General features: G+C 39.6%; 1 protein-coding gene across 1 annotated transcript; it reads right to left on the bottom strand.

Annotated features, from left to right (window-relative positions):
- Positions 1-394: 394 nt before the first annotated feature.
- Positions 395-17,723, bottom strand: LOC119047310 (ferritin, heavy subunit-like). The gene is made up of 5 exons (XM_053663024.1): positions 17,631-17,723; positions 16,805-16,948; positions 15,718-15,843; positions 14,246-14,390; positions 395-426 (listed from the first exon to the last, which is right to left on the bottom strand). Exons 1-5 carry the CDS (start codon positions 17,721-17,723, stop codon positions 395-397), a joined length of 540 nt encoding a protein of 179 aa, XP_053518999.1.
- Between the last annotated feature and the right edge of the window lie 4,972 nt (positions 17,724-22,695).

Consider the following 22,695-nt stretch of genomic DNA (forward strand, 5'->3'; position numbering starts at 1 on the left):
ACCTTCTTGAACCATGACAGTGATATCTATAATGTGAAACCTTGCCTTCCTCCCATAGCCATAGCTGTTTTTCCTTAGGGGCAAGGGACCCTTGAGTTCTTAGACTAATTACCATATGGTACCATGTATAATGTGCACTTTTTTTGCCTCAATTTTTGAGGGAAAAATAAGGATGCACATTATACATGTGTATAATGATTACATGCCATGGGTATAATAATAGGTATAATAATCTTGCATAATGCATGCAAAAACAGGGGTGTGCATTATACATGGGAGCACATTATACATGGCAAAGTAGGGTAAGTCTCAGAGCACTTTGGAATTGGGATCCAAAGCCAGTGGTCAGTTTTTGCCAGCTACCTAAATTAAGAACATATCAAGTTGAGAGGTCTCAGTTGACCATGAGCTTACCAGACAGAGAACCTGCAAAGAGAAAAAGAAAGAAGCAGATACACAGAATCAGATGAAAGACTTACATAGCGCTAGAGAACAAAGGACCATGAGATTATCTGCCTTTGTCTCTAATTCAGATCACTGAGGATCATCATAACAGATTCTTTACCACTGAGAAGCAATTGGGGTGATGTGGTTAAGAGTGGGGGCTCTGGAGCCAGACTGCCTTATCCGTGGTACTTGACCTCTCAATTTCTTCACTGTGTTTGGGACTAGTAATGGCATACTGATCAAAGTGTTGCTCCTTGGATTATACAAGTATTCTGGATGAGTACAGGTAAATCAAGTGCATTAATGTGGAGTGCACATCCAAGGCACTGGTGGTAATCCGAAGTGCATTTTACTAAAAGGAAACAAACTAAAACCCAGGATATCCTTGGGCCCAAAGATAACTGTAGCAACTTGCAGAGAACTAAAGACTGGTCCTTCAAACACTGACATCTCTGTAAGGATAATGGGATGAACATTACTGTGCTGATGGTTACAAAGAGCTCTATGAAGGAAAGATGCAAATCTGGTAAAAAAAAAATGTAGTGTGCAAATACCAGCATTTGAAGGTTAGCAGAAATTTGCCTTTCCCTATCCTGAGTCAGATGTTAAGAAAATAATATTGCTCTGTAAAAGTAATTATTTTCTTAAAGTTATTGTTGAAGAGTAAACAGAAGAGTGTAATAAACTCTCAAGGACCCCATTACCAGTCTCAACAATAACCAATTTTTTTCATTTTTCCCCATTTCTCTCCTCTTTCTTTTTTATAAAAGAATTTATATATATTTTTAGAGAGAGGGGAAGAAAGTGAGAAAGAGGGGGAGAGAAACACTGATGTGTAAGAGAAACATCGATCAGTTGCCTCTTGCACACCCCCAACTGGGGACCTGGCCTGCAACCCAGGCGTGTGTCCTGACAAGGGTCAGACCAGGGACATTGTATAGGCCAGCCTCAGTCCACTGAGCCACACCAGCCAGGGTGCTTCTCCTCTTTTTAATTTTATAATTTCACTTATAAATGTTTTAGCCTGTATCTAGGAAAAATAATAATAATAATTTTATACATAGCCATAATATAATCATCACACCTAAAAATAATTGATAATAATTCCTTAATATAATCAAATGTTCTATCAATGTTCAAATTTCACTGGTTGTCTCGTTTGTCTTTAAAAATTTTATTAATTTGTTTTAATTGGATCAAATGAAGGGCACACTGCTCTTTCCTCCTACATTGTTCAATATTCTTTTCTCATATTTCCTGTAGGTGGCAGTGGCAAGATCTATTTAATTTTGTATTCCTAGCATCTAAGTTAAGTCCACAAAATGGAAGGTACTCAATAAATACTTGTTTAATAGAGCTAATTTAGTCTGACTGAAGAAGCGCAAAATCTTGCAATTTTCTTTTCCGATGTTTAAGAAGCTATTTCTCTGCAGTGTTTCAAGAAATTTGTTTTCTGCTAATACTCCAGTGGATGAAGATTAAACAGAGACATTGAGAAATTATTTGCAAAGGCATAATAGCTCATGTATCATTCATGATTAAGGCAAATGCATCGATAATGATGACAATAACATCTGTGAGCTCTAGCACACCTCCATGCTGTTACTCGGTGGTCACAGCTCTAATGCTAACAAGCAAGACATTGAAGGGTATTCAGTGTCTGTGTGTTGCCCTTTTAATAGTGATATTCCTCTTTTTCAGCCTCAGTTTTGCCCCCAGGGGACCAAGGCAGAGAATGAATTAAAGTTATTCTCTGATACTCTTTCCAAACAGTTTTTAAACATTTGCTTTTGAGTCATCTGGGGAGTGCTAATTAAAATTATACTAGGATGCACTATACACACACCAGAATAGCTAAAATTAAATTGTTTATTTACAGTCTGTGACCGTTCTGTGTTAGAGTGTTGCTCATACGTTGATAACTGTGGTTTACTTCTCCTCCTTCTTCTCTAGGGGCATCTATACAAGTGCTATGGCCGTTCTCCTCTCCCCTCGCCCCCCTTCTTTTGTATTTCACATTATTGTCTGAGTTGGGGATTTCAGGATCATTTATTTGCAAGAGTTTCCTGTAGGTGAGAAGGGGTTAGCATAGCAATCCCAGCTCCGTGATTTTGGTTGTTTTTTTTTAATGCAGTATCCCTTTTCTGTAGTCATGAAGTCAACTGACCTTCTCCAATTTAGAGTTTATGATCCTTTATGAAGAAGACTTACCTTTTTGCATTTATGTATCTAATGGTTCCAGAAGCACCTTCTGCCAACCCAGCCCTACTCCTGGAACCCTCTTTAGTAGACAAAGGATATGGCTTATGCGCTAAAGAGATATTGCCCCATTTAGGAAGTAAGCATTTCAGTGTGTGTGCTTTATGATATCTACTAATACTGGGTTCTCTTTCCTTCCCTCTCTTTTTTTGTGTATCTTGGATGATAACTGTGTTTTGCATCTGAAGTCAGCAGTTTTAGTTCAGGAAGCCACAACCATGCTGCAGAGTGTTCTAAGAGGAACAGGATGTACAGGAAGAGTCCTAAAAGTGCCTGGATATCAGCCATGAACAGTCAATAATCACTTGTAAAATTATGGGGTCCCCTTATCCGTGAGAACTGCTGTGGCCAGAGAGGGCACGTGCAGCCCTGACTGGTGTGACTCAGTTTTTGTGGTCCCACAAACCAAAAAGTCACTGGTTGGACTCCTCCCCCTTGGGGCACAGCCCTGGGTTTCAGTCAGTCCTTGGTGGGGGAGGAGGCGGGAGTAGGGGAGGTGACTCATCAATTGTTTGGGCTCACATCAGTGTCTGTCTCCCTCCCTTCCTCCCTCTTCTTCTCTCTCTTTAAAACAAATAACATCTTTTTTTAGAAAAAAGAGCGCAGATGCACATGGAAAGCTTCAAGATAGGTTTAGAAGACTGCGTTTGGGTGAGAAGTCACACAGAGGTGACGGATTGAGGAAAAAAGCACATGTAAAGGAGAGGAAGGAGCACTAGAAAGTGGAGAACTGGAGCAGGAGCTCAACTCTCTCTGGTGAAGGTGGCTTCCTCACAAGAGGTGGTGAAGGATCCCAGGAGTTTGGAATCGATAGGAGCCTTTCTGAAGCATGTAAAGATCTGAAACTTAGGTGAGATTTGGTATCAGAAGTGGCCTGTATTATAGCAATAGAAGAGGGAGCTCTTGAGGTGAGAAAATGGGAAACCAACCCCTTCCCTTCAAAAGATCCTTCTTCTGGAGAATTTGAGATCTTACTCCCTGGAATATGTGGTCGGTTTGCCTCAACTAAACTCAAAAATAATTTTAAAAATTCTCCTTCTAATTGAGACAAATCTAACTCATTGAAATATGATTAGCAGAGTAATTACATAGCTAAAACAGCCAAATAATGTCACTCTAGGAATACAAAAGAGCAACTAAAGAACTAAAAATAGATATAAAACCTCCCTGTAGACTAAGAACACTCAATAGAAAAAAATTGCTCCAAAGCATAAGAAAACTGCAACACAACATTCTAACATGAATGAAAGGGAATAAAAGAATGATGCAATTGCAGCCAGGAAGGAAACCGATAAAAATAATCAGTACAAAAACTCAGGGGAGACGTGGCCAAAAAAGGGAAGGCGAGCAAGAGTCAGCCAGAAGGGGGTGTGACATGGTGACTAGTGAAACTTAGGAAAGAAATAGAAGGAACAGACGATTATTTTGTAAGGAAAACTAAGTTATAAATAAACTCATTTTATAAATAAAGGCTAGGTTAAGAGGAGCAAAAAGGGAAATAAATAATATAGAAGGCAGAGCAAGACATAGAGCATACACCCAGGATAAGTGAAGAAAGTGAAGAGGAATGAACATAAATATATATATTTTTAATAGAGCATGAAAGATGAAAAAGATAGAAAAAATAATTCAAAATATGAATAATTAGAGTTTTTCCAATTGGAAGAAAACTAGAAGAATGGAGGAAAGCAAAATTTTAAGAAGTTCTAAAAAAGACTTTAATTTTATATTAAAAGGCATTCAAAAATATCAGAGAACTGTTCCAGGATGATCAGTACTAAGATATATCCTATTAATGCATATTTTACAACTACCAGAGGTATATAACTAACATTAATAGCAAACCTTGGGCATCTGGGCAAAGCCAGTGTCATTCTTAAGGAAGAGAAAGCCATATTGGCACAGCTACAGTTAATGCTAGCAATACCTGCCAGTTATATAAATTTGAGCCAAATATTTTATTTTATTTATTTTATTATTTTTTTTAATTTTATTTATTTATCTTTAGAGGGGAAGGAAGGAAAGAGGGAGAGAGAAACATCAATGTATGGTTGCCTTTCACGCACCCCCTGCTGGGAACTGGCCTGCAGGGAACTGGCCTGCAACCCAGGAATGTGCCCTGACTGGGAATCGAACTGCGATTGTCTGGTTCGCAAGCCCGCGCTCAATCTACTGAGCTATACTAGCCAGGTGAGCCAAATATTTTAAACTTAATCTGTCCCTCAAGTGTCAAAGCTACAGGTAAAAGTTCTGGAAATCCAAGGACTTGGAATACTGTCCACATCGGGCCTCAAGCATATCCTAGAGAACAAAATTCACTCAACCAAAAGATAAGGGAATCTTCAGCAAAAATTCTAGAACGCTAAATGTATTTAACAACAGAACTAGGACTAAAACAAGGCCTAACAAAAGGGTTACAAGATAAAATGTAAATATGAACATTATATTTATATAAACTTTCACTATGATGGCTCTTATTCTAAAAATTATAGTCTTAATTTTACTCTATTGATTGCCTTTATACTTAGACTTTTATACAATAACCTTAGAACCCTCTTTCTTCAGACAGCATCTATTGATTCTCACTATAAGCATCAAGTGAATTAGCTAGAAACTTCCTCTTTTTTCTGCTCAGTTTTAGTGAACAATAACATCAGTTGTCATGGGCTGAATTGTGTCCTTCCGAAATTCATGAGGTAGGTATCTGCATAGTTTTACAGAACAACTCCCCATGAGTCACACCTTTTTCTGAGGTGGTTATACTAATTCGCATTCTCACCAACAAATGTATGAGAGCTTTTATTGTTTCACCTCCTTGTGAGTACATTGTGCTGACGGTTATTTTCATTTCATTCTCCTGAATTTGTAGTGAACAGTTTCTCATTGTGGTTTCATTTGTGTTTTCCAATGACTAATGGTGTTAAGTGAGTTTCATGTGTGTTCCCATATTTAGCCCATGATTAAAACAGTTCTTGAGTACTAAATTGTCTGAGCCCTCAAAATCCTGTTGGGATTATAACAAAAATTGCTTTCGTCCTACACATTCATTTGAGGGGTGTCACAATTTTCATATTTAGCCTTTCTTTCCTTTTTTTGTTATTCAAAGATTTTATCTCTTTCAGGAGGCACTTTTATTTCATATAGTTTCCAAGCTAGTTGTTAGAATTATTCCGAGATATTTTATGTATTTGTATTATAATCAAGTTATATTATCTAAAATGTTTTTGTTTATGCAAAAGTTTCATTTGTACATATTTATCCTGTATGCAGCAACATATCAAACTTCCCTTTAAGTTCTAATAGTATTTCAGTTCTATTTATAATCATATCACATTCATAAGTCTTTTGAAAATAGATATGTCTTCTTTTTCTTTACTTTTTACTGCATTGTCTAGAATAGTTGTTCTTAAGCATGGTGATTTTTCCTCTCAAGAGACATTTGGCAAATGTGGAAACAGTTGTGATTGTCATTGCTGGAGGAGGTACTTCCTAGTAGAGGCAGGGATGCTGCTACACATCTTAGAGTGAGTGCATGGGACAACTCCCCATGGGTCATCTGGCTCAAAAATGTCAGTAGTGTTGAGCTTGAGAAAAATAACTTTCAGAAAAACACTAAGTGGTGTTGAAGATAAAGCAATCTTGTGTTATTCTCAGTTCGAATGTGAATATCTGACATTCACTAAAACATATAAAACTAAATACAAATTAGTTAATAGTTATGAAAATGGGAATTTATTCAAGAATGCTTTGTGAACTAGTAATTCTGCAGGGGTCAACATGACAATGATTTTCAAGAAGGTGTGGAGGTAAAGAAGTCCACTTGTGACTACTGGGGCATCCCCTCCCCCATCAGAAAACTAAAGTACTGTACAAGGTTAGTTAATATCAGGTAGGTGGCATTGGACCTGCATGTAGAAAACCTTATGTTTTACTACTAAAACAATGTATTGTTCAGTGAAAGTCATCTTTGGGTTAAAAGTTTCTGTGAGCTTAATATTTTTATGTTCAAATTGGGTTTTTTTGCCCTAACTCCTAATTTTTTGCCTATCAGCATTTTGAAGATTTTTTCCATTTTCTCCTTGCATCTAGGATTGTTGAAAAAGCTGTTAGTAATATGGCAGTTTTCATTCTTTGTAAGTAATATCTTTTATGGTAAGCTTTTTCCATCCTTGATGCTTTAAAATTTTGCTACCATGGAACTTTTTCAATTTCTCTTTTCTCCTGGAGCTCTAAATTAGATCTTTCTTTGGAACTCTGTGTCTTAAAATTTTAAATACCATTTTCTATTCATTTGGCTGAGAATTTCTTTAGCTTACTTCACCAGCACTTGATTAGCTGTGTCTATTGGAATATTCAATCCATTTGTTCACTTGAATTTTTAAAAGATATATCTAATTGGATTTTTCTATGACTCCTTACTCTCCTTTCAAAAAAAGATACTTAAACATTTTCTTTATTCTTGACACTTCACAGATGTCTCCATTCTGCCCCTCTTTGACTCCCTCCACCCAGCCCCACACCTCCTTCCCTCTGGCCATCACCACACTAATGTGTGTGTTTTTTGGCTAATCCCTTTACCTCTAAGAGATACTTCTAAGATTAAATGTTCTGAGTGCCTTTTCCAAGGTTTGAGTCAGAGAGAGACTTGTAGGCACAGCCACTGAGGCTCAGCCAGCTCAGCCACCTCCTTCCAGGATTGGAACCCAGGGACCCTTGAGCCCTGACCCCTCTCAGCAACCAGGCCAACAATGAGAACACTGAGGCTTCAAAGAGTTAAGTAACATTCCCAAGGACAGACAGGATGAACTAAAGATACCTTAATGCTATCACCCAGCTAGAAATCAGAAAATAGGCTCCTTGGCTAAGTTTGGGGGATCCATGATGGTGGAGGAGTAAGTGGAAGTGACGCTAACCTCCTCCCAGGACCAATCTGGAATTATGACTAAGTTGTAGAGAAATCATCTTGAATAATCAACTGAACACTAGCTGGAGAGATGCCTTACGACTGACTATAGACAGACAGAAGAAAACACTTCATCACAGTGTGACTGGTAAGGAGTACAGAGGAGACACTAGATGGCTGACTGGGCTCTCATGGGCAGCAACTGAAGTTCTGGAGGAATATTTCAGTGGCCAGGGGCTTACCCTGAAGAGTGTGTGGTCTAAACCCCAAACTGGGTTCACCAGCCTTCAGCACCAGAGCTGGAAAGGAACCCAGATAACATCCAGCTGTGAAAACCAGCAGGGTTTCTATCTACCAGAGAGAGATGGTTGGAGACACACGGAACCTCTTAAAGGGATAAAGCACACAATTTGGTTTGCAGCCATTTATCAGGGGTGCTAGCAAAGGGAGAGCAGAATAGACTACAGATGCTTGAGGAGAATATGGGTTGGTAGCTCTGGGGAGAAAACTGAGGAAATAGCCACCAGGATCCCTGTACTGAGTCATTCTCCATACTGTGGGAGTCATCTCTCTCAGGCAGAGTGCTTCTCTCTGTTTCACACCCTTAAACCGGCAAGCCTGACTCTCTTAAAGAGTGATTAGATTAACAGCTGATCAGTTTAATAGCTGAGTAGTTTAACATCTAAGAAAGAAAATATAAAGAAACAACCAAAACTGGAAGAAAAAGAAATAGACCACAAAAGAACAAGAAAATTTTGCAGAAGAGCTAGCTGAAATGGAAGTAAGCAATTTATCAGATAGAGTATTTAGAGTAATGATTATAAGGATACTCAACTGTTGGGAACCTTACACCTGGCTTCTAGCTAAAAACATTGCATTGATTACAGGAACCTGTGCGCTCCACAAAGCCAATCGGCTACAGGTACATGAGGTGTGCATGCGCTCCCCAAGCCAATCAGCTACAGGCACATGAGGTGTCCACGAGTACCAGTTGCACCCAAGTAATCAATAAGCGGGCCCTTCTTTGTCTCAAGCTAGCCAATAGCAAGCAACCTAATCTCCTTCCTCTCCCTCCCCCCATATATATACCCAGTTCGGAAAAATAAAGTTTGCAGCTTGATCAGAATCTTTTGTCTTGCTGCCATTCTTTGCGCCTCTTGTCCCCCCAACTCATTTGTTCTAGGTAGGTGGTCGAGCCCCAGTTGATTGCTCCGCGGGCCGGAGCACTCAACAGCAGGAAAAATAGAAACCATAAAAAAAGGATCAGTTCAGAAACAAAAATGCAATATCTGAGATAAATACTACACTGGAAGGAATAGGTTAGATGAAGCAGAGAATCAACCCAGTGTTTTGAAAGACAAGGTAGAAAAAACCAGTCGAGCATAGCAGCAAAAATAAACAGTAATTTCAAAAAATGAGGAGAGCTTAAGAAATACCTTGGACAACATGAAGTATAACAATATCCACATCATGGGAACACCAGAAGGAGAAGAAAGTGAACAAGGGAATGAGAATCTATTTTAAAAAGTAATGACTAAAAACTTTCCTAATTTGGTAGAAGGAAAAATTCACACAAGTCATGGAAGCTCAGAGAGTGCCAAAGATGTTGGTCCCAAAGAGGTCTACACCAAGACACATCATAATTAAAATGACAAGGCTTAAAGACAAGGAGAGAATCCTAACAGCCACAAGAGAAAAGCAGGTAGTTACCCACAAAGGACCATCAGTTAGACTGTCATCTGATTACTCATCAGAAACATTTCAGGTCAGAAGGGAGTGGCATGAAATATTCAAGGTGATGAAAAGCAAGAACTTACAACCAAGGCTACTTTACCCATCGAGGCTGTCATTTAAAATCAAAGGAGAACTAAGGAGCTTCCCAGACAAGAACAAGCTAAAGGAGTTTATTAACACCAAACCAGTACAGCAACAAATGTTAAAGGGCTTGCTTTAAGAAGAAAAAGAGAAAGGAAAAAAATAAAAGGAAAAGAGTTTAGTCCCATTAAAATGGGACTACATATATATCTATCAATAATCACCTTAAATATAAATGGGTTAAATGCCCTGACCAACAGACAGAGGGTAGTCGAATGGATAAGAAGAAAGACCCATATACATATGCTGCTTCCAAGAGACCCATCACAGATTAAAACATAAACACAGACAAAAAGGGTCAGAAAAAGATATTATATGCAAATGGAAAAAAACAAACAAAAACCCTGAAGTAACAGTGCTTATAGCTGACAACATAGACTTTAAAACAAAGGCGGTAATAAGAGACAAAGAAGGACATGACATAATGATAAAAGGGACAATCCAACAAGAGGATGTAACCCTAGTAAACATTGATACACCCAACATAGGAGCAACTACATATGTAGAGCAACTCTTGATGGACGTGAAAGAAGAGAACGACAGAAGAACACTCATAGTTGAGGATTTTAACACCCCATTGACTTCAATGGATAGGTCTTTCAGACAGAAAATCAACAAGGAGAAAGCTGCCTAAATGACCCACTAGATTAAATAGATTTAATTGGTATCTTCAGTGCATTTCACCCAAAGGAGCAGAATATACATACTTTTCAAGTGCACATGGAATGTTTCCTAGGATAACCATATGCTAGGGCACAAAACGAGTCTCAATAAATTTAAGAAGATTGAAATCATATCAAGCATCTTCTCTGACCACAATGCTATGGAACTAGAAATCACAAGAACAACACTGAAAAGCATGCAAAGACACAGAAGCTAAATAATATGTTATTAAACAATGAATAAAACAATGAATAAGTCAATGAGGTCAAGAAAGAAATCAAAAGATACCTTGAAACAAATGAAAATGAGGGCACGGCAATCTAAAATCTGTGGGATACTGGGAAAGTCCTAGGAGGTAAATTCATATAATTTTAGGCCTATCTCAAAAACAAGAAAAAGCTCAAACAAACAATCTAATTTCACACTTAAGGGAACTTGAAAAGGAACAACAAACAAAGCCCAAAGTGAATAGAAGGAAGGAAATTATTTCATTCATTTCTGCTCTGATTTTAATTGAGTTTAAAAAAATGATACAAAAGATCAATGATTACAAGAGTTGGTACTTTGAAAAGATAAACAAGATTGACAAACCTTTAGCCAGATTCAAAGAAAAAGAGAGGACCCAAATAAAATCAGAAATAACAGCTGACACCAAAGAAATACATAGAATTGTAAAAAAATATTATGAACACTTATATGCCAACAAACTGGACAACCTGAACAAAATGGTTTAATTCCTAGAAATATACAGTCTTCCAAAACTAAACCAGAAGAATCAGAAAATCTGAACAGACAGATTAAACAAAAAACAAAAGCCCTGGACTGGATGGCTTCACAGATGAATTTTATCAAACATTCTGAGAAAAAAGCACCTCTCCTTCTCAAACTATTTTATAAAATTCAAGAGAAGGGAAGGCTCCCAAGCTCATTTTATGAGGCAGCATTACTCTAATTCCAAAATCAGATAAAAACACTACAAAGAAAATTATAGGCTAACATCCTTGATGAACATAGATGCTAAAATCTTCAACAAAATATTAGCAAACTGAATACAGCATTGCATCAAAAAGTTCCTAGCCTCAGCAATCAGACAAGAAGAAATAAAAGGCATCCAAATTAGAAGGGGAGAAGTATAACTGTATTTGCAGTTGACATGAAAATGTACATATAGAACCCAAAGATTCCACCAAAAATACTAGAACTGATAAATGAATTCATCAAGTAGCAGGATACAAAATTAATATTCAGAAATCAGTTGCATTTTCACATGCCAACAACAAACTACAGAAAGGGAAATTAAGAGAACAATCCAATTCACAATTGCTACAAAAAGAGTAAAATACCTAGGAATAAATCTAACCGAAGATGTAAAAGATCTGTACTTAAAATTTAGACACTGAAGAAAAAAATTGAATATACAAATAAGTGTAAGCACACACCATGTTCATGAATAGAAGGAATTAATATAAAAAATGTCCATACTATCCAAAGTAATCTATAGATTCAATGCAAGTTCTATCAAGATTCCAATGACATATTTCACAGAACTAGAATAAATATTTCAAAAATTTATATGGAACCACAAAAGGCCCCACATAGCAACAGCAATCCTGAGAAAGAAGAATAAAGTAGAAGGAGTCATGCTACCTAATATCAAACTATACTACAAGGCCATAGTAATCAAAACAGCATGGTACTGGCATAAAAAACCAACACATAGATCAATGGAACAGAATATAGAGGCCAGAAATAAACCCACACATTTACAGTCAATTAATGTTCAACAGAGGAAGCAAGCACATACAATGGGCTAAAGATAGTTTATTCAATAAATAATGTTAGAAAAATTGAATAGATATGTGCAGAAAAATGAAACTAGATCACTTTCTTACACTGTACACACAAATAAATTAAAAATGTATCAAAGACTTGAATATTAGCCCAGAATAAACATTAAAATCCCAGAAGAAAATATAGGCAGCAAAATCTCAGACATTGCTTGTATAAATTTTATATCAGATATACCTTCCAGGCGAGGGAAGCAAAAGAAAAAATAAACATATGGGACTTTAAACAAAAAAGTTTTTTGAACAGCAAAGGAAATCATCAACAAAATAAAAGGACAACCCACAGTATGGGGGAACATATTTACCAATACATCTTATAAAGAGTTAATATCCAAAACTTATGAAGTGCTTTAAAAATTCAGTGTAAAACAACCCAATTAAAAAATGGGCAATGGGCCTGAATAAACACTTCTTCAAAGAAGACATACGGATGATCAATAGACATATGAAAACACATTCCATGTCCTTATTCATCAGAGAAACTCAAATTAAAACCACAATGAGATACCATCTCATACCTGTCAGAATGGCTCTCATCAATAAATCCACAAACAACAAGTGCTGGTGAGGATGTGGAGAAAGGGGAATCCTTTGTGCACTGTTGGTGGGAATGCAGGCTGGTACAGCCACTGCAGAAAGCAGCATGGAGATGCCTCAAAAAATTAAAAGTTCCGCCTTTTGACCCAGCAATCCCACTTCTGGGAATATACTTGAAGGAACCCAAAACACTAATTCAAAAGAGCATAAGCAACCCTATGTTCATTGTAGCATTTACAATCACCAAGATATGGAAGCAGCCCAAGTGTCCGTCAATAGATGAGTGCATAAAACAACTACGGGACATTTACACAATGGAATTCCACTTGGCTGTAAAAAAGAAAATTTTACCTTTTGCCATAGTATGGGTGGATCTGGAGAACATTATGCTAAGTGAAATAAGCTGGTCAGACAAGAACAAATACCACATTATTTCACTCATATATGGTATCTAATGAACAAACTGAACTAACAAGCAAAACAGAGACTCATAGATGGAGAGCAGATGGCAGCTAGTGGCAGGGAGGAGGTCAGAGGGTAGAGGAATTGAACAAAAAGGAAAAAGGACTTGTGGACAAGAAGAACAGTGTGGTGATTGCTGGGGATAGGGGGGTTTAAGGGACCTATACAGTAATGGAAACAATATAACAATAATATAACAATAATTTTAAAAGATTAAATGTTTTAAGATTCAGTCTCAATTTCAGTTATCTATGGTCTTAATGCAAATTCCATGTATTGGCTTTGCTCAAGTTTAAGAAGTGGCACTATTATATAAACTATAATACATAATCTGAACAGATACTGTTCTAGATACTTTACATATTCATTTACTTAATCCTTTTCTTAATGTTATGTACTAAGTACTATTAAGTGCAGTTTAAGGATGACTAAACTGAGTCAGTCAATGAGTGAGGTAGAAACTTTGTGAAGGCCATGGAGCTAGTGAGTTTTGCAGCCAGGACACAATCCTATAGAGCTCCTTTCTTCCCAAGTGGTATTAGCCACCCATGTTTGTGCGCTCCTTTCTTGCCCCTGAAAGCAATGACCCCAGGAGCTGCTAGTTCGCCCACAGTGGAGGGCAGGTACATCCACACACATGTTCGCTGTCTTAGGTGCCTGTCTACCCTGCTGTTCCCTATGCATCCCGTGGGCTATGAAAGGGCACCTGGGTTGCAGCTACTTATTCACTGTAAATCTTCGAGGTGAATCACCAGTTCTAGACCAAGATACCTTGTTTTCAAGTTTAGCTTTACACTAAATAGAAGAAAGTCCTACTATTTTGTAAACTTAATATATGTAGTACATAAGTCGAGGGGGCAGAAAGCATTAGTGAGACCCAAGGTTTCACTAGTTAATTTCCTCTGTATCTACCTGGACTGGTTGAAATTCCCAAATCCTGACCCTGCATATGAGTGTTGGGATCATGGGAAGGGGGCGGGGGGCTTTGTTTTTTTTAAAGTCTAATGTACCTACTGTCCTCAGGAAGCTTTCATCAAACCCCCATTGATGGAATTAACCCTTTTTGGTGTGTGCTCCAATAGCAATCTCTTTACACATAGTTATAATGCAAAAACAGATTTATTTGTATAAATAACAATGAAGAAAAGCAGTCTTCTGTCACAAGGAGAAGATTAAGATTTTTAAGTTGCTGATTTTGGGATCTACTAGAGTGGGAAGACTTGCTCCCTTGCCTTCAGATGTTAGTCTTTACCTGACGCTTCTTCAGCAGGCTTTTTAAACTGCTCTTCCTCCTGGGCCTGCTTTTCTTCTAAATTCTTGTGATACGCAATCTGATGTTCCAGGTAGCTTGTGTTCCTCTTCTGTTTCTCCAGGTACCTTCCCAGGAGGCGCACGAGCTACAGAAGTGAAATAGGGAAGGACTCTTAAGAACATTGTCTGCAGCAGGAAGCAATCTAAAATCTTGCTACCCTTTCCCTGGCTAGTGTGGCTCAGCGGGTTGGAGGCTGGAGCATTGTCCCATATGCCGAAAGGTCGTAGTATGCCTAAACTGCAGGTTCGGTCCCTGGTCAGGGTGGGTGCTAGAGGCAACCAACCAATGTTTCTCTCTCCATCCCTTCCCCTCTTTCTAAAATCAATAAGCATGTTCTCAGGTGAGGATAAAACAATTAAAATAAAATCTTGCTATGCAAATGATAGCTCATGGGCCCACAGTCCTGGGAGCTTGTCAGAAGAACAGAATCTCATCTTCCATTCCAGAACTTCTAAATCAGAACCTGCATTTTAAGAAGGGACTAGGCAGTTCATACACACCTAGACATTCAGAGAGCACTGATCTAAGACATTCATAACCTCCAGGTAAATACAAATATCCCTTTTCAATGAGTATGAGTGTTAGGGCAGTTCATCAAAAGCATAGATTAATTTAAACAGGCTACTACTGAAGTGGTTTTCCACCTTGTTTGTTTGTTTGTTTGTTTGTTTTAATCACATTGAGCTTTCAAGTAAGGTCCCCAACCCAGTTCCCAGAGATTAAGTTTTAAGTAACCTGGCATAAGGCTCAGGCATTTGAACCTCTTCACAGCTCCTAAAGAAGTCCAATATGCATCGTAACTTGTACATAGATGCTAGGGGATTAGTGAGAAAGACATTATCATTGCAAGGTAGAACGTTCACTGTTAATCAAGGAGACTTCAGAGAAGTCTATAAGATAGTAAGTCACCATGAACATTCACTTTCGCAGGGGCCATCTAGGATGGTGGTTCTCAAAATGTGGCCCTTGGCCAGCAGCAACATAACCTGGAAACTTGTTAGAAATGCAAGTTTTTGCATGCCACATGAAACTAGTTGAATCAGAAACTGGGGGTGAGGCCTGGTTTGTTTTAGTAAGCCCTCCAGGTGATTCTGGCACCATTAAAATTTAAGCACTTCTTGTCTAGGAGATTTAAAAGCCAGCAACAGGAGTTATTTTGTTAAGTCGTTTAATTATCCAGAGTGCATTTTTCCTGGGATGTCTCCCCCCATCTTGTGTGGAGTTGCATTCCTTTTAACCAGGGCATCTACGCCTCCCACCTCCAATCTACTCCCAGAAGTAAATTCATATGCTTCCTTGGGGGAAAACAAGCACATGTTGGATGGCACACTGCCTTGGACCCACTTCTCAGAAGCAAATCCTAATCCAGAAGTGAAAGATAATGTTGTGCTCAGAGCCACTTAACTACTTACATCCTTTTCACTCTTCTCATAAGATGCGATCTTCAGGTCTTGCAAAAGCTTACTTAACTCTTTCTCCATCTCCAGAGCAGACTCTAGAGCCTTTACGCCAGTTGCCCAGTTATCTATATCAGGCCTCTGTTGAAGTGAAACAGGGAAGTCACCTCAGGCACATCCTTATTACATCCTACACCCTGGGTAGGCTTTTGACTAGGTTTCTATGGCCCAATAGTTTCTAAACTTTGTGGCAAAATGGAATGATCAGCATCTTAAATACTGATGTCTGCATTTCCACTGCAGATATTAGGACTCAACTGACATGCAGTGTAACCTCAGCATCAAATTTTTTAAAAGCTCCCCATGTAACTTTAAGGTGCTTACATGGCATAGGTGCCACCAGCACAATTATCTGCACTACTCCACTAGCTTTGGAATTCCCTGAGGGAGCTTTACTTCAGTTACTACCGGACATTCACTAGTTCTCTCTATAAAGCTGGAGTTCAAAGAACCCCTCAGATAAGTAGGGCTATTTCTAGATGTAATACACCCAACTAAGGTTTAGATTAGTTCTTCTAAGTGTCCGTCCCAGCAAATAAAAGTTTGTTTCACTACAATGAAGAGATAGCCACTTTAAATACCTGAACGAGCACCCGAATTAGATCTAAAGAGCGGATGTAGGGTGCTAATTGTTTTAGGAAAAGGCCATTACGGTCGTGCTTCTCAGGCTATGCAGAGCATGAGAATCACCTGGGGAGCTTGTTAAACTACAGCTCCTTGGACCCCATGCTTACAGAATCTGATTCGGTTTGACGTGAATCTGCGTTTCTAATGAGTTTCTAGGTGATGCTGATGCTGCTGGGTCCAGGGACGACACTATGTGTAGCTCACTGAGAAAAGATAAATGAGCATTTAGTGGCTACAACTTACTCTAAATGATACGAAGAGGCTACAGAAAAGACAAGCGCTTGCCCTCAAAGTCGGTTAGTATAATCCCACGTATACTACGAGTGACCTCACAAGTTCTATAGCAACTAATGACTTAGTTCTCTGGACCTGGCAAAGGCCCCATAGAAATTGTTATGACAAATTACATAGTCACCTTAATCACCGGAAGGCAGATTTTACACCCGCGTTTTCTTAGATATTTTAGGAACTGCCTCCCATGTTCCCTCTTCACCTCAGCTTGGTCTTCAAAGAATGAGGCAAAGAGAGGTGCTCCTGTGTCTTCATTGTAATAGCAGGCCTGGAACAGGGGCGAGAATGTGGACAAACTGGAAGTGAGACACACTGACGTTTAAGACTAGAAATCTTATACAAACTCACTTTATTGTCTCTGTGCTTGTCCGAGATAGGCCTTTGTTCAGCCTGGGGTCCTTGGTTCATCCTTTGACTTCAAGAAGGCCCCAGCTGTCTTTCAAACCTAGGATACCTCAAAGAGAAGCCACCCTGATTTTAAAATGCTGAGGCCTAATCTGCGGCTCAGAGTCGTAAGCCCAAATACTAGCACTTATATCCAGTCGTTATGTAGGCACAGCAGAAGTCCAGCATAAACTGACCTTTTAAAGCCAATCTATTGTACCAATCCTAGCATATATATATATATATATATATATATATATATATATATACTCTAAAATGGGTGAAAAATTATTCATTCTACCATCAGTGTCTGATGCCCATATAGTTTTGGGAACCCACTGGAAGTAACTGTAATTCTTCCTATCTTCACCCCTAGTTTGTAATCACAGCTCAAAATCATTAGGTCACAAAGCAGCAAAATCCTAGCCACCAAGCTGCTGTTATATCTAGTGTTATAACACAAACATGGCCAAAATCACCACTACTAAGGATGTACAAGATATGTATATCATCCCCCAGACCAGAGCTGAAACCTCCCTCACAGTAGCCGAAGAACCCATACTAACCATGGATAAATAAGCATCACTCATGTGTAGCTGATAAGATGCCACACGATTAACAGCAAGCTGAGATGCTTCAGAGAGTTGGTGCTGGGACATCTCAGCCCTAGAGAAAACCAAGCCTAAACAGTGCTACCCAGCAACCTATAGAACTTCTTAAATACTAGTGGGTAGCCAGCCCACTTTCATACAGCTGAAAACTAGATGAAATTCCATACAGCTGAGGTTAACCACTACTGACCTACTAATGAGGACATTGTTGCTGCATGAATGAACCAATCTGACCAGAGAAAAACGTGGAAAAAGAAGTTAATTCTCCTAAATATCCCAGCCAGTGTGGAGTACTCTCTCATGTTTTCTCTGTGATTTGGCAAGGCCGATCCACTTTCTGAATAGAGAGGCAGTAACAGAGTAGATGCATTAGCTTTAATTCATTCCTTTCTTCAAAAACTTTTTTGGCACATCATGCTGGGTCCTGTGGGGAATCTAAGACTAAAATACATTCTTTGCCCAGAGGGACATATCTCCCACCCCATAAAGCTACAACACACATACTTAATCTTAACACAGGATATGATGGGCGTTCTGAAGTGTCAAAGCATAGTTAGCTGAGGGGATTATGGCAGATTTTATTGGTAAACTGGCATTTGAAATTGGCCTTGGGAGGAGGGGGAGAAGGTAGGTAAACAGAAATGGAAGAAGGGAGTTCCACCTGGAGAACAACGCACACAGGCTGCGGGGAAGACCTAGTAACGGTTTCTCCACGCTGCAGTGCGGCTGCTCCGTCTGGGAACCTTCGGGCTCCTCCCTCAGTCGGCCTCCCAAAAGTTCTTAGTGGACGGGCACCTTCTTTATTAGCCTCCTTTGAGAGTAGAGATTGTATTACTTATCTTGGTAGTCCCACAGCTAGGTGCGGACTCAACATTTATTATATAAAAATACAGGTTCCATGTATGGCAGTGTGATTGCCCACAGCCTGGTGGGTTCTTACACTGAGGCTAAGCCATGTCTGGCTGACCTGAAACAGAAGTGGCACGTGGCCAAGGGTGCATCCCTCAGAGGCGGTGAGGAGTGGGGGGGTTCCTGAGGCCCAGCTCTTCCTGAGAGAAGGAGCCACTCGTTCTAACTTTGGCCCAGTCACAAATTAAGGTCATCAAAAGGAAGAGATAATTACAAAAAGTCCTATTATTTGTCACTTTTGTGTCTTGGCCCAACCCTGCCATTGTCCCTAATTGAATGCATGTTTTTTAGTCCCTGAAGGTGCGTTAAGTAGGTGCTTCCCAAACTGTAATTTGTATGTAAATCCCCTGCAGCTCTTGTTAAGACATAGATTCTGAGTCACCGGCCTGAGAGTTTGCATTTCTAACAATTCTGCCAAATGGTGCTGGTCCAGGGACCAAATTTTGAGTAGTAAGGGTTTAAGTATGGTCCTAAAAAGTTATTTGAATAAAAGTTTGGTGAGACATGGGACACAAATGGTGCCACTGGGGACCCGCCTGCTGCCTCTCCACAGCCCGCTGCACCGCTTGGCACTCAGGGGCTGGCAGATCACCCTCCACACTTCTTAGCACCTCATATAATTACTTGCAGCTCATCCCGGTAATTCAGAATAATTTCCCTGTCCTCAAGTTAGCAGATCATTAACCTTGATTCCATCTTTTCATATTACCTAGCATGTCAGTTGTCTGGGGTTTGAGACGTGGACACCCTTTACTGACTGCACCTCCTAAAAATGGCCCGGTTCTCTTCCTGCTTTAGTTTTCGTGCCAGGGACCCCTTATGTAAACTTGCTTTGTTTCACAGGGGATTGTTAAATCCTCAGTTTTCAAGAGGACAAACAAAACTCCTCCACACATTTAGTTATACTCATGGATGGAGTCTTTCATATTGGAAAACATGAAAATATAGATAAACAAAATATAAAATTTGATGAATAGCAAATAAACCTGTGTAAAATATAAGATAGGTGAAATTTATTCTTTAGTTTTCTGAATACTTTTCCCTAAATTGTTTCCTACAGGCTGAAACTTTATTACATACAGTTCTGGTAAGTGTATGTAAAACTATAGCTTTTAAAATGAATACAGTTTTTGTGACTGAATCAAAGATTGTTACCGAACAAGAGGTCTGAGGGAGGGGCAATACAATATTCGGCCCACCTAGGGATGCCAAAAACTGCTACACAACAGGGGCCCCTCCCAAGAACAGAATACTAAAATCTACTGGGCTCTTCTGTCCGCCGCCAGTTGGAAAGATATCTCTTAAAGCCAGAGATTTGTGAAAAGGAAACAAAATGTTTATTTAATGCTATTTAGGCTTAATGCCACTACTAAAATATCAAAATCCTTTAGGGTATATACCTAGACCCACACAGCGTTCCCTTCTTTCACTGTCCCAACTCCGGGTACCGTAAATCAGGAAAAGAGCACACGTCTGTATTGCAGGCCGCTGGCACCGTCAGCTGTGTCACCTTGCAGGCAGGATCTCTCTCTAGTTAATCCAAAGTACTGTGGTACCCTCTCATGTCCACTGGCAAGAGTCCTTTGTACCCAGTTCCACTCTGGGTCTCTGTTGCTTTTCAGGCCATGCAGCCAAAGGGGGCACCCCAAAGCCGCGTGGGCCTCTTCTACCAAAGCTGCAGGAGTCCGCACTCCACCAAAAGCATGTGGCTTTCTTCTTTACCTGGCTGCAGGGACCTCCATTTTGGCAAAGCTGCATGGTTTTCCCTTTCACCTGGGCAGTTCTCACCTCATGTCCTGGAGCCAGTCTTTTCCCAAGCTCTCACACAGGCCTTCTCACTCAGGGGCGCAGCCCCTAGTTCCCATCTTGGATCCAAAACCACTCCCTTCTCCCAGGCTCCAAACTTGGCCACGGCTATTTAACATATCTATGAAACCAGTTACAGGTTAGAGATATGTTAAATAACCATTCCAGAGGTTAGCTGCAAAACTGTTGCTATGCAAAACAGCTCTCAATGGCCTGGCTCCATTCATTTCTTCCCCCTGGGGGGAGGTGTGAGGACATCTTATATGTCTCTCCAATATTCCTATACACTTTGAATTCTGGACACCATTCCAAATCTTTTTTTGGGTTCCCCCCCCCCGCCAGCTGCACCCTGTATCAAGATCACTATAAAAACTTAGTGTATCCTACAGAAATTATAAAGCATCTACTTTCAATAGGCTCAAGAAAATAGCAATAAGCAGGCATTGCGATTTGACACTATAATGGATATATATATAAATATACTTCATTGGAAATGAAATGCAGAAGGGATAGGAATATATTAGTATTTGAGACTGCATTGTTTCTCCGGAGACATAATCACAAGTGCCAAAAAACTTGTATCTGAAGTCACTACAACAGGCCCTGGCTGGTTAGTGCAGTTGCTCAGAGCACTGTCCCCACACGCCAAGGTTCAGTCCTTGCTCGGGGCCCAGACGGGAGTCAAGCAGTGAATGCACGGGTAAGTGGAGCAACGAACTGACATTTTCTCACTCTCTGTCTCTCAAATCAATAAATAAAATTTAAAAAAATAAAGTCACCATAATAGCCATTTCTATTATCTCAATTGGCAAATCTGTGGTCCTTAATTTAAATGCATATTTCAATGAAAAATAGAAAAAATACTTTTTAATATTCCCCTCACCCACCAAAAACAACCTGGCCACTTTCCAACAAAAGGACAAGTGTGATTTCTTAAAAGAGACTTTAGTGTCTTTATTACATGCAATTGTACTGTAATCATTTTTGTTAAAATGAGAGCATACTCATTGCATAAACTTTTCCACATGGGTTTTTTTAAATATATTTTTATATTTTTTTATATTTTAGAAAGATTTTATTTATTTATTTTTAGAGAGGGGGGAAGGGAAGGAGAAAGAGAGGGAGAGAAACATCTGTGTGTGATTGCCCCTCACGTGCCCCCAACTGGGGACCTGGCCCACCACCCAGGCACATGCCTGTGGGGGCGACTTTGCCCGCAAAGTCCCCCGGTCCACCACGGATGAAAGTAAACACTACCAAGACATGATCTGCTTGGGGAGGAGAGGTGGCCTACCCCTCAAAGGGGAAGGGCCTCTACATGGGCTTTAAAGACACTCACCATCAATCACCATCATCATCAGCTCACCACCACCACCACTAGCACTACGACTACCAAGAGCAACAAAAAAACCTTCTAGACAATGATCTCTAGTCTGGACAATGCATTTGTTGGTCGGCATCCCTGCACTGTGAGAGCTCCTGGCCTGCGGAGACATGATGCTGAGTATTGAGTATGAAAGCCCGGCTGTCTGTTTCTTAGAGAAATGTATGTTTGCTTTTGATTTCAGCTTAATATGACTCAGCGCTTGGAAATACAGCTGCTGATCTTACAGCCAACACAACCCGTCTTTCAGCTGGGAGAGGGTCATGCAGGGATTAGGCATGGGTGCTGGGAGAAGGGTTATGAGGTGGGTTTCTGTAATCTATAAAGTCCATTGGCAAGGGCTAAAGTGTTCACTGTCAATGGCAGAGATATGATTTTACACAAACCTAGTGGGGAAGAGAAGAATTTTAAAACATTCTTCAGGCCTTTGGTTCCTCCATCCCCTTTTACTCTAGAAAATATAGATTAATTAATGAATAAAAATTTTAAATTAATTTTCCTTTTCCTACACTTTTATTAGCTTTATTCTTTTTTAAAGAAGATTTTGTTTATTTATTTTTAAAGAGAAGTGAAGGGAGCGAGAAAGAAAGAGAAGAGAAACATCAATGTGTGGTTGCTTCTCACACACCACCTGCCAGGGACCTGGCCTGCAACCCAGGCATGTGCCCTGACTGGAATACGACTGGAGACACCTTGGTTTGCAGACTGGCACTCAATCCACTGAACACACCAGCCAGGGTTATTATCTTTATTCTTATAGCCTGGACCTGAATATAGGATTGGAAATTAATGAGTGGCATTGAGAGCAATAATAATAATAATAATAATAATAGGCCTTGGTTAAGAAAGCAGGCTTTACTAGAGAGAGTGTGAGTTTGAATCCTGTCTTTGTCACTTTATTCAGATATGAGGTACTTTTCT

This window comes from Artibeus jamaicensis, unplaced genomic scaffold (assembly GCF_021234435.1).
Source record: "Artibeus jamaicensis isolate MK-2021 breed Jamaican fruit bat unplaced genomic scaffold, CSHL_Jam_final contig_3126, whole genome shotgun sequence".
NCBI classification, from domain to species: Eukaryota; Metazoa; Chordata; class Mammalia; order Chiroptera; family Phyllostomidae; genus Artibeus; species Artibeus jamaicensis.

Excerpts from the sequence above, each read along its gene's own strand:
- LOC119047310 (XM_053663024.1), bottom strand. The coding sequence starts at position 17,723 with ATGTCCCAGCACCAACTCTCTGAAGCATCTCAGCTTGCTGTTAATCGT. Across the intron at positions 15,844-16,804 it reads TCTGCCTTCCGGTGATTAAG|AGGCCTGATATAGATAACTG; the intron begins GTGACTATGTAA and ends TCACTTCAACAG. Across the intron at positions 14,391-15,717 it reads ATGAGAAGAGTGAAAAGGAT|CTCGTGCGCCTCCTGGGAAG; the intron begins GTAAGTAGTTAA and ends TCACTTCTGTAG.